Source organism: Antrostomus carolinensis, unplaced genomic scaffold (assembly GCF_000700745.2).
Source record: "Antrostomus carolinensis isolate BGI_N321 unplaced genomic scaffold, ASM70074v2 scaffold7285, whole genome shotgun sequence".
Taxonomy (NCBI): Eukaryota; Metazoa; Chordata; class Aves; order Caprimulgiformes; family Caprimulgidae; genus Antrostomus; species Antrostomus carolinensis.
In genome coordinates this window covers 31396-43784 of record NW_010317072.1, presented here as the reverse complement: position 1 = coordinate 43784, position 12389 = coordinate 31396, and the positions used below count along the sequence as shown (strand labels likewise).

Genomic DNA, 12389 nt, shown 5'->3' with positions numbered 1-12389 from the left:
GGGAAGAGCAGCAGAGGTGAACTGACTGAACCCCCATTCCCTGTCCCCTGTGCGGCTGGTGGGGGGAAGGTAGAGAGATCAGGAGCAAAGTGATTTGAGCCCAGGGAGAAGGGAGGGGTGGGGAAGGTGCTGTCAGATGTGGTTGTTATGTCTCATTGTGCTACTCAGATGAATGGTAACAAATTAAATGGATTTTTCTTCCCCAAGTTGAGTCTGTTTTGCCTGTGACCATCACTGGTGAGTGAGCCCTCCCTGTCCTCATCCTAATCTGTGCCCCCTTTGTTGTGATTCTCTTCCCATCTCACCGGGTGGGGGGAGTGAGTGCAGGACCTCATGGTCCTACTGTGGGTGAAACCACCACACCATCGTTAGGCTTCTAAACACATGGGAAGAGAAGGAATTAATGAGAGCACAAAACCCTCAAAGATGAAGCTGGCACAGGAACAAGAGGCGTAAGCTGGACGTAACTTGCTGAGATAAAGGGAGGTGGCGGGCGCTGCGATAACAGCAGCTGTGTGACAGACAGGAACGCAGTCAGTGATGTGACACACCGCTTGCCGTCTCGCTCCATGTTGGAAGCTCACGCTGAGTTAGCCCAAGGTCTGCAACTCTTTTTTTTTTTTACTGCCTCAGCATCTTACCATCCCCTGAAGCTATGCAGATAACTAAGATGACAGAGTAAATTTGGGGAACATCTTCTGCAGCTTTCTTTGGTCAGCCCTCCCTTGTCTGAGCTGACATAGTGACTTAATCTAAAATGAATCAAACTTCTGAGTCATGGTTTCTTGGACCCCCAAACCCTCTACTGAAAGCAGCAGCCCACTTCTGCAGCATTGGAGGACAAAAAATCAGGAGGAATTGTACCTAGTAAGTGCATCATGGATCCTCTGAAAGGTGTTTTATGTTTTAGCTAAAATAAAGCACAATAGGATTTTAATTTCTTGTGTATCACTTACTGGAGTTGCTCTTTGCCTATGCCAGGAGACTGGAGGTATTTATCTCTCCCAAGAGGTCTCTTCTCTGCGTGGAGTGTGATCTGCCTGGATGTTAAGGGTAGGGCATGGAGAAAACAAGTACTCAATGTACTGGTATAGCTTGTCTTGTTGGAAGCTGACAATTCTTTCCAGTAGGCTTTGTTTACACACCCCTCTGTCTGCAAAGCCACAGCCTGTCAGTCACTTCTGCCTTTCGAAGCCTTGCTTCACACTGCTTCAAAGAACCAAAAAGAAATTTTTAAAATTCCTGCTAACACTGTATTATTCATCTAACTTTCTCCAGACGTGAAAATGACAAAAAAGCCCTTAAATATTCCTATCTACCTAGCCCCCATGAAGCTGGGGCTTTAAAAATGCCTCTACTGTTTGAGACTTGGAGTAAATCATGAGTTGCCTTATGCTGCTGGCATTTACCTCCTGTGCTGAGGCCCTGATCTTTCACCACAGCCCAGCAGCCAGCAGAGCAGCTCAGAGGAGAGGGTAGAAGCAGTTGCTGTGCCTCCCTGATCCCAAGCAATAAAGCTCATCGCTGGGCTGCTCCCCCGCTGTTATTTATAGCAGCCTGGCTGCTGCTGCTGGTCCTGGCTGCCAGTGGCCACAAGGACCTGCTGAGAGGGCTGTGGATGAGCAGGGATGAAGCAAGCTGTGGACTTGGCCTTCTCTTCCCCCTGCTTATGCTTACCTCAGCAGGGAGGCTGGAGAGAGGAGGAGGATGGAAGCTGCTTTGCCAACTCTCTCTGCTGTTGGAAGATCTTCAAGCTTTGGGAGATGTTCCTGAGTCCAGCTCTGCAGAGTTAAGTACAGCACTGTCACAGACATTGATTGTATCTTGCACAAGACTTTTGGACTTAAGGTTCAACCCTGTGGCATGAAAATGTTAGTACATGGGGCTTTTCTGAGCAGGAACAGGGAGCGTGCTGAGGTCCAGCGCTTCTAATACAATTATCTCAAATGCCTTCTCCTAGATTGTACTTAACATCCTGACATTTGAGAGTGTAAAAATACTACTCTGCTTGCACGCTCCAAGCCTAGTTTTCATTTTGCAGCTCAGTCTCTAATGGTAAAGCTCTTCCCTGTAGCCAGCTTTTTATATCTTGGCTTATAAGGCAAAGGGAAGAGGTGACGGAAGTAACAGAATATAATTGAAGGAACATTAATGTTCAATAACAGAGGGAGAATAGTGCTCAGTTGGTGTACAGTGTCACAGATTGCTTAATATTTGACTGTAGGTAGAGACATTGTCCTGGAATTTTGCAAATTACTCAGAACAACATCAACTTCAGCAATTGGTTGCATTCAGTATAAATATTTTGAGTTATTCATTACCATTAACAGAAAATAGTAATTCTTCTATTTTACACCTTCTCTTTTTTTTTTTTTCTTCAAAATGAAATTGGCAGGACCAACCACTCCTTCCTCGTGCCTAATTATGCACTATAGACTTCAGTCCCTGAGAATTTATTGTTACAGTTGATGTAAATTGCATCTAATGGGCAGATGACTCAGGGCTGTGCTGACAAGCCAGCATTGCATCCTAAAGGCACATACGAACTGGTTAGAAGCAAAGGCGTAATAGACAGAGCTTATCTCCATTTCCCCCTTCATGTGACAGTTTTCTTTTCAGTGCTGGGCTACAGAAGTCCTGGGATGTCACTCTTCACTCAGGTCACTCGTATCACGGTTCCAGTTATCTTAAATTGTCGTAACTATTGCTCCCCATGTCGACTTTTACACACAAGCCAAGTAAATTCTTTATGATTTCCAAACAATATTAAGAGGCTTGTTTAAAAAGCAATAACTTAACGTGCTTAATTGGTTTTGTTGCAAACACCAGTTCTTTTTAAGCCTGAAGTTTTATTGCATATGCCAGGATTGCAGCTAATTATCATAGAATCATAGAATGGTTTGGGTTGGAAGGGACCTTAAAGATCATCCAGTTCCAACCCCCCTGCCATCAGCAGGGACACCTTCCACTACACCAGGTTGCTCAAAGCTTCATCCAGCCTGGCCCTCAATACTTCCAGGGAGGAGCAGCCACAGCTTCTCTGGGCAACCTGTTCCAGTGTCTGACCACCCTCACAGTCAAGAACTTCTTCCTAATATCTCATCTAAACCTCCCCTCTTTCAGCTTAAACCCATTTCCCCTTGTCTTGTCATTAACTGCCCTTATGAAAAGTCCTTCCCCAGCTTTCTTGTAGCCCCTTCAGGGAGGGGGAGGCCGCTATAAGATCTCCCTGGAGCCTTCTCTTTTCCAGGCTGAACAGCCCCAACTCTCCATTATGGACAAGCAAGTCTTGCTGTTTCCCTTAGTGTCACCACTGCAATGACATGGTGGTGCCAAGCATTGAGGGCTGTGAGTGAGGGCAGATCTGATCATTTAGCAGGATTTTAAGAATTTGTGTAGTGGCTTTTTATAGTGGGAACAAGCCATTAGAATACAGTTCCTATAGTTTTAACCCCCTATGTTGAAAAATTAATTGTGGGAAGCATGGGAACTGCACTTGAAACTGAGGAACATCATTTTATTGTCCTCCTGTGCTCCTGAGTCTCCTGTAGCTGGATGCTTGATTGTCATTTTGTTGGATGGGGGATCAGTTTTGGTTATATAGCATCTAATGCCCACGGCCCAGCCCTAACCTGGAGGCATGAATGTGATGTAACTGGTACATTAGCATTGGGTTGCACTGGGAAGCTAAACCAGTTTGGAATGCAGATGAGGAGGGATTTCTGCCCTGCTGCAAAACCTTTCAGGGCTGATGTGGAAGATCCAGCTTTGCACTGGAGCGAATCCAGACCCTGCTTCCCACTCTGGTTGTGAAATACGAGGTAAATAAAAACATAATTGTTATTTTGTGGAAGGGCTCTTGGAGGCTTTGGAAGAGAGGAAGGTGACAGCTACGGAGCGGGAATATCCAGAACTGCGGTAGCATTTGTTAAGCTACTGGCAAGAAAGAGTTTACTTCAGCCTTCTGTAACTTCATTTAAAACGTGATATAATTACTGTTTACGCTACAGCCTAAAGCTGCTTCCTGTTTCCAGGATAGTAATTATGCCAGAGGCACACCAAAGTGTATCGGCCCAGGATATGGTCGTTACCACATTAATAGGAAGTACCTTCAAATTGTTATACTTGGCAATAACTATATCCTGGAGTAACAAACTTCTCGCCATTCAGCTTGTGAGTTTATAAGCATCTCCTGACGAGAATAAACAGGAAAGCACCGTTCCTCTCTCCCCTGCCCCATCGCTTTAAATACGATTAATTCATCTTAAAGATGGCTTTAAAGAAGGACTTGACTTGAAGACACTGCTGGTGACACCAGTATATGCTAAAGAAAGGGATCTGTGTTCACCCAGTGTTATTGCTGCTCGATCTTTACCCAGTGCTGTTGCACTGGGTGACTGGGGTGGGGAACAGGACAGCTGGAAGTTGCCTCTGTGGTACAGTAACTCTGAAATGGAGTTGGTGTCTCCAGACAGCTTGCTGCCAACCCATATTGCTGCTCCGGGGTGGAGTGTACCATGCTGGGGTGAGTAATGGCCTTTTCAGAGGGTTGGTCACCAGGAGGAAATGCCACATCAAGTGGTCATTTAATTCTGTAGCTTGACTTGGATATTTGGCAGTGGCTGTTGTTGGTCTCCTGGATTTCTTGTTGTAGCAGCAACTTGTTTTAATTTCTTGAACCAGCTTGAAGCACTGTATTTATTGACTTTTGTTTCCAACGAGAAAATATGTAAAATTTAATTAATCCAAGCTGAAGTTAAAAAGAAAACAAACAAACCTCTGCATTGGAGGGGGTTAAGGGACTGGAGTCCTTTGACTTTTTTTTCCTGTGGGATTCAATCTGAGTTCTTGTTTCACTATTTTTTGCACTCCAGCTTGCTCTGTTATAGAATCATAGAATGGTTTGGGTTGGAAGGGCCCTTAAAGATCATCCAGTTCCACCCCCCCTGCCATCAGCAGGGACACCTTCCACTAGACCAGGTTGCTCAATGCCTCATCCAACCTGGCCTTCAGCAATTCCAGGGAGGAGCATCCACAGCTTCCCTGGGCAACCTGCTCCAGTGTCTATGGTAGGATGCTCTGGTGGTATTGAATGTGTGCTGCTTTCTGGGCACTGTTGCTCCATCAGTGAAACCTGCCTGAGTTTTTTTTGGACTCTGAAGTGCATGATGGTTGAGACTTCATCCTTAGTTCTGTTTAAAAACTTCCCTGGTGCTTCCCTGATTGCTGAGTGTGGTCTGCTTCGGGCGCTCGGTGAGCTGCACGCGCCGTTGTGCTGTCAGGGGAGGTTTGGAAAGGCCGTACCATACCACATGGCCCAGCTTACTGGGGAAATGCTGCAGCATCCTGGGCTGCCTTGGAGTGCAGATGGAAGAGGAAATTACTGTTACTTGTGTTTGTCTTCAGTAAGAGGAACAATAACTTCAACAGGCAACCTCAGTGCTTGGTATTCCTTTCCTCGTAACCTGGAATTGGCAGGCGGATCTGAAAGGGCCTCGTGCATCCTGGCTGTGGCAGGAGAACTGGCTGTCTGGATAAACATTTCCAGTAGGATTGGAGAGTTTCCTGAACTCCCTCTGTTCCCTCCAAATTATTGCTGGTACAGGGGGGGGATTCCTGGAGATGGCTGTGCTTGTGCCAAGTACATTTTGCACCACATGAGCCAGCTCCTTCTTACCTAGGAAGCAGCAGACTTGGGCGCTGGGCTCTCTTGGCTCCATGGGGTTGGATCCCAAAGGTTTATACTACCTAAATATTGCAGGCAGCTTTTCCATTCCCTCAATACTATGGACTGAATGCTTTGTGGGAGTGCAGGGGTTAATCAGGTTTGTGCATCTCATGGCGATTAACTCTCCACAGCTCTGGTTCCATGGGATTTGATGATGGATGCTAAGGGAGGGTCGCGTAGCTACACGCTTCACGTTGTGTTTAATCCCTTCAGGTCCCTCTGTCTACTCAGGAGTCTCCATCCACTGCAGTGCTGATGCTTTCTTGTCTGCAACGACTGCAGCTGTGAATTGCAGGAAGAAAACAGAATAAGACTCTTGGAGGAAAAGCTGACTAAACACATGTTCACATATTTGGCCAGTGTAAAATGAGCCGGACTGGAGCTGACTGGCAGCGATTGTTTTACGTATCTACTTATTCCAGCATCACTGTCACAGCTTTTTACTGCTTTGAATCCCATTCTACTATTAAATCAGCTTCTCAAGGCTATCTAAAGGCTGGAGCACCTCTCATATGAAGACAGGCTGAAAGAGTTGGGGCTGTTCAGCCTGGAGAAGAGAAGGCTCTGGGGAGATCTTATAGCAGCCTTCCAGTACCTGAAGGGGCTACAAGAAAGCTGGGGAGGGACATTTCATAAGGGCAGTTAATGACAAAACAAGGGGAAATGGCTTTAAGCTGAAAGAGGGGAGGTTTAGATTAGATATTAGGAAGAAGTTCTTCACTGTGAGGGTGGTGAGACACTGGCCCAGGTTGCCCAGAGAAGCTGTGGCTGCTCCTCCCTGGAAGTGTTCTTGGCCAGGTTGGATGAGGCTTTGAGCAACCTGGTCTAGTGGAAGGTGTCCCTGCTGATGGCAGGGGGATTGGAACTGGATGATCTTTAAGGTCCCTTCCAACCCAAACCATTCTATGATTCTATGATCTTGCCATACATCTTCAGTTTTTACTTATAGGTCTATCTAAGTGTTATAGAATCCTAGAATCATTAAGGTTGGAAAAGATCTCCAAGATCATCAAGTTCAACTGTCAGCCCAACACCAACATGCCCACTAAATCATGTCCTGAAGTGCCATGGCTACAAGTTTTTTTAATACCCCTGGCAAAACTGTGCTTTGGTCTTCCTTGTTCTTGATCATTTAAGCAATTTAGTATTTTCCTGTGCTTACTCTTACACTAGTGCTTCCAACAGGAATCAGGCTCCAAGATAGTCACTGTTAGCAAGAGGTGTACATTTGGCAGGACTTGAAATACTGATTTGAAGGCTAAAAGCTGTGGTTTGCTGTTAATCTTCAGTGGGACTGTCTTACGGACAGTCTTGGTTCACTTTTGTTTCGCTGTGTGCTGGGGAAAGCCTTGCCATGCCAGTGTCCTGAGCTGGATATTGGGAAGAATCTAACAAATGCTGATGCTGGAGAGGATGTGTTTAAAATTATCCTGGCCTGGAACTGGCAGTGGCCCACACTCTTCTTCAGAAGAGCAAAGTCAGGAAGGAGGAGACTTCCAGGGCCCAGCCGGGGCTCTTTGGCCAGGCCATCGCGCCAGTTCTGTTCTCATGGTGCACGAGGGAGGAGAGAAAAAATAACTGGACTTTTTTGTGTGTGTTTGAAAAGATTTGGCATATTTCCAGAAGGCAGTGGAGGGAGAATCTCCTTGGTGCTTTATGGGGTTTTTTTTTTCCCCTTTTTTCTTTTTTTCTCTTTTCCTTTTTTCTTTTCTCTTCCATGCAGGTGGTTGCCATGAAGGTGAGGTGTGTTGTGAATTGCTGTCTCATCACTGGCATCCCTTTCCCAGGCATTTGCTTTGCTTGCAGCCTTTCTTGAGACAGCACCTGCCTGTGCTCTGGGTCTGTGTTGTTCCCCAGCCAGCGTGAGCTTAGCAGCCGAACTGGTTATTGTGGGTGTCAGCTGTAAAGGTGCTTCCCTTGCCTTTGCATGGGGAGCAGCCTGTGGAAAAAAACTGTAAAACTTCAAAGCATATTTGAAGTGAAAGTAGCGTTCCCCTCAAGGATGGAGAAATATTGCTGTTAACCTAACGAACTAGAGCTTTTTTGGGGTAGAAAGGGGACAGTGCAATAACTTCAGTAGCAAATGCTGGATGTTTTTGTGCGTTCCTTGACTTTGATTGGAAAAAGAAAAAAATCAAGGAGCCTTTTTCCACTAAAGTTGAGACTTCACAGGCCAGTTGTGGCCTCACTTTCCCATTCTCACCATCTCTGTTGTACCAGCTCTGCTCACCTGACCCCGTGTAATGTGATTCAGTTCATTAAGCCACGAGCAAACAATGTTTTTCTTCTGTCTGGATTTTCACCAGTGTATGGGGCTGAACTGACTTCCTGAGGAAGCACATGAACTCTTCCAAGACTGGAGAGCAGTGAGACTTGGGGCTGGGGAAGAGTAGGATGCATTCAGTGATAGTGAGACTAGAAAAACTCTCAGTCTCTTGAAGGGGTACATGAGTATCAGACCAGTGCTAGGTTCTGTTTTCACATTTTCAGCTAACTTAAGAACCTGGGACAAACCACTTTCCTTGTATTTTTGAGGATACCTTCTGATAAGTTTTTAATTTTATTTTTTTCTGTGTGTTGTACTAAAAATGCTACTATCTATAAATCATACAAATACCACTTAGTGTCTGTCTCCTGAAGTTACTAAATTGGTGTTAAGTCCCTGCTGTTTCTGTGTGATTGGAAGCAGGAGGTGCTAATGTAAGAAACAAAACATAAGAAATAATACCCTTTTAATGTATTTGTGTTGGTTGAAGAAAAAATTTAATGACTTCCACTTATTGTTGCTTTATCTTTCTGCAGGGATGTAAAAGCAGGAAATATTCTTCTTGGAGAAGATGGCTCAGTGCAAATTGCAGGTAAATTTCTGGGTAGTTTTGAATAAACTTCAGGTGTAACTTTGCATCCAAAGAGATGGTTTAATGATCAAGAAGAAATCTACATAAAAATGTTAGCTTCAAGAAACCTCTCAGTTCTTAAAACAAACAAACAAAACAAAGCCAACAACACCAAAAAACCCAATAATAAACCACAAACAAAACAAAAAAAAAAAACCCAACACAGAGTTTATAACATCTTGTTATCTTAAAATGCCATTCTTTGGAATAGTGACAGTCAGCATGAATAAATCCTTTAACTGTTAAGTCCTCAGAATCAACAGATTAGATAAAATTCTTGGCATAAGCTAGTTAGATTTTTAAAACAGCAAGTTCATAGGCTTGGAAATAGACTGCACAGACCTCACTGATTTACCATCCACGTGTAAGGTGGTTTTCAGAAGGACTATGGTGAGCAGCAGATAGATTGATCAGAAGGGAATTGGTATGTCTGATGGTAAAAGTCACTTGCAGCTTTACCTTAACAAAAAATCTGCTGGTCAAACTGCTCATGTGGATGATCTCCAGTCTGCTTCAACAGAACTGAGTGGCAGAGAGCATGTTCCCCAAACTGGGGTGAACTGGAAGCCTCGGAAGCAGCCGTGCAGCCTGAGGGACAGGGTAGGGAAGCCTGTTAAGACAGTTACTTTAGCTAATACAGATGTGCCTGGAGATGTCTGTGGTAGTCACTCTTGTCATGAGCTGCATCAACAGAGGTATGTTGGGAACAGTCCTTGGAGTGGATGGATCATATGTCTGTGGAAAAGGGTGTTGTGTGACTTTTTTTTATTTTTTTTTTTTTTTTTTTCCCCCCCCCCCCAACTACTCTAATTGTCTTTTATTTCATCCATGTTCCTACAGAGTTTGCTCTTCTTTCCAGAAATCAGTAATTATTATTATTATTGTAGAATATTAAGCAAGACAAGATTTTTGAAGAGTACATTTAGAACCTATGAGACTTGTTCCTCTTCTTCCCAGTGTGCTGTTTCCCTATCCTGAGTACAGTTCCTCTCCAACTGTCCTTTCCCTCAGGACTCCTCCCATTAATCTTGTGGTGCATTTCCAGTCCTTGTGCCACCTCTAGCTGGAGGACAGAGCTTGCATCTTGTCCTGCCATCTCAGCAAACATCCTTGTACATGTTTAACTTTTCCAATCCCATATTTAATTGGAAAGAGCCAGATCTTTTTGTGGTAAGGTCTCTTTTTTTAGTGCACTGTCTTGCTGGTGAAGGCACAGCAGTGGGTCAGACCAGTGTGCTGGGGGTTAAGGGACAACAGGGCTTTGTGGCTGTGACTGTGTGTCAGGCAGAAGTGTTTGCTGCATTGTATAGTGCAGAGAGTTTCAGACTCTTTTGGTGTATCCATGCCTGGATTTGCATGAATGAAATGAAATGTGTAGATTTTCCACCAGGAAGCAGAACACGTTGCAATGCACAGTTTTTTTTATAGGTAGCTCTTCTACCTCTGCAGAAGAAAATAAGTCCTTTTACAGGACATAACACCTGAAATACAGGACTTCTGTTTAAAACCTTGCTTTGTTTCCCCTTTTAAGCCTCCTAGTGCTCTTAATGCCCGCTGTAATATTTCTAATGAGGTGTAAATAATTCATCCCATGTGGCAGCTGATGGAAGGTAGGGAGTGGCTCCTGAAATGGTTCTAAAATCCTACATTTTTTTCCATAATGGGGCTGAGATGTAACATTTTGGATTTGTAATTGTACAAGAGTTTTAGATTAAGTTCTGGGAGAGGATGCAAATAGCTGTTGCATTAGAACAATGCATTGTTATTCCAAGTGTTTCTGCCAGCCTAGCAGAAAACTGCTTGTGTTTCTTTTCCACAAGGGTGCCAGGGCTTGGGTGGTTTTTGTTTTGTTTTGTTTTTTTAATTAAGGCTCATTGGTAATAGGTACTTGTTCATGTATTTTTTTGATTTTTACTGCTGAATTAGTTGATAAGTAGTCTTAAGGTTGACTAGCCTTACTTGTACGAATTGCAGAGGATTTATTTGGTTTGTGACTTGCACATGCTCCCCGGGACTGAACTGTCTACTAGTCATTTCTATGTGCAACCCTTAAATGATGAAATCCCTCTCTCTGCACATCCTGCGAAAGCGACATTGCGAGATGTGCAAAGTTCCCTCTTTACAAATTCTTTCTTTGAACGTGCAAAAGAACTGACTCTGGAACCTTTCATGAGACACAGCAGAGCGACTAAACTCAACCGAGGTCAGCAAGTTCACCACAGTGGCAGGAAGCACTTTCATTTCTGCGAGGGCAGCTGATGACTTAAAAGAAACAAAAATAAATGAATGACTGAATCCTAGAGAAGAGCCTGACCTGGTCATAACATGAGATTTTGTTTCTGTGGGAATTTCTGACACTTAAGCTTCCTTTCCTCCTGACCCAAGATGAAACAGCAAAAATTTCTCGTGAATTTTTTGAGGAGGAAAAAAAATGCTGGAAGCGAATCAATCCCAATAAAGCAAGTTTTGTTTCAGCGAGATCAAAGCACTTGCTTTTGACAATAATATTAATGCATGTTATGAATAATTCTGTTGATCGTTGAGTGCTTCAATTATCGGCTGGATGACATCACTATGTTCCCATGAAGCAAACGTGTTGTAACTTTCCAGTGAAACTTAAAACACGAGGGGGGGAAAAAATAAACGAGGAAAAAAAAAACCAACGAACTGATCAGCTGTGGAATGAAGCCTGAGGGTTGGAGTGAATGAGGCACCTCCCTTGAAGGAGCTGGTTTGGTGTACATAAAAAATGCAAATAATGAAGCAGGAAAGAATGACTTCAATTCTTTAATGATTCCTTTCCCTTTTGCCATCCCTCTATCAAAACTGTGAACAGTTTTTTAAGAAGCTCTTATTCAACGTTTGGCCTTTGCAACCTCACGTTCCTGCGTATTTCCTACTGCTTGACACAACTCATGCTTCTTGTCTCAGAAGAAATGTAAATCTTAAATGTAAATGTAAGGACTGTAAATCTCAAACTGGAAATCCTTTGGGGAAAAAAACAAAGCTGCTTCCAAAATTTAGGAAAAAATAAATGAATGCTTGACCCTGTGGTGGAGGAATGCCCACTGCCAGGCTATCCCTCCACAGCATGTCAGTGAATTTAGTTACTTGGGAAACTTTCACTGTATAGAATTTGTGGCAGTAATTTTGCTGCAGGATTATGCAGCTCTAACCAGTGAAAACTGAAGCCTCTTCCGTTAATTTGGGCTATGCATTTCTGTTAAGGCTGAACAGAAAAAGCTGCTTGATCACGTTCTGTTTGTAACTCTGAACTGGTGGCTGTGCATCGGTATGAAAGCCTCTGTGGGAGCACTGGGAGCTGAGGTGGGTGCAGCTAAAAGGATGGAGGAGAAATCTGTGAGCTCAGGGGCATTTGCTGGAAGTAGGAATTCTAAAAATTCCTCTAATGGTCTGCACAAACACCCCCCTTCAAACTCCTCCCCAAGTCCTGGGACTTGGTATTTTTACTCATGGCCCTGTATATTTTTAACTGTGTAGCTCCTTTTGCTTTCAAAATGTGCATCCACTGAACTAAGGCATAAAATTGCCTTTAACAGATCCAGCTGACCAGTCAGACCTAAACTGAGGCTGTTTGCTTCCATCTTAAAATCTTTTCTTTTTTTTCCTCTCTCTCCAAGGGCAGTGGCTTGGGGTTGTGGCTTGGAACCATGTTTTTGGAGCCTGTTACAATTCAGAGAGTATGGCTTTCTCACTTTGAAGTGTTTTCCTGCACATTGAATTAATCTATCTTCTGGAGGGAG

At 43.9% G+C, this 12389-nt stretch overlaps 1 protein-coding gene across 1 annotated transcript in view; it reads left to right on the top strand.

Annotated features, from left to right (window-relative positions):
- The window catches only part of OXSR1 (oxidative stress responsive kinase 1), a gene marked incomplete at its 5' end in the record, with an annotated part of 52362 nt that overhangs the window by 8820 nt on the left and 31153 nt on the right, over positions 1–12389 (top strand). The window contains one exon of the mRNA XM_010168448.1: positions 8531–8586. Coding sequence (XP_010166750.1) covers positions 8531–8586 — 56 coding nt within the window. The remainder of the gene's footprint in view (positions 1–8530; positions 8587–12389) is intronic.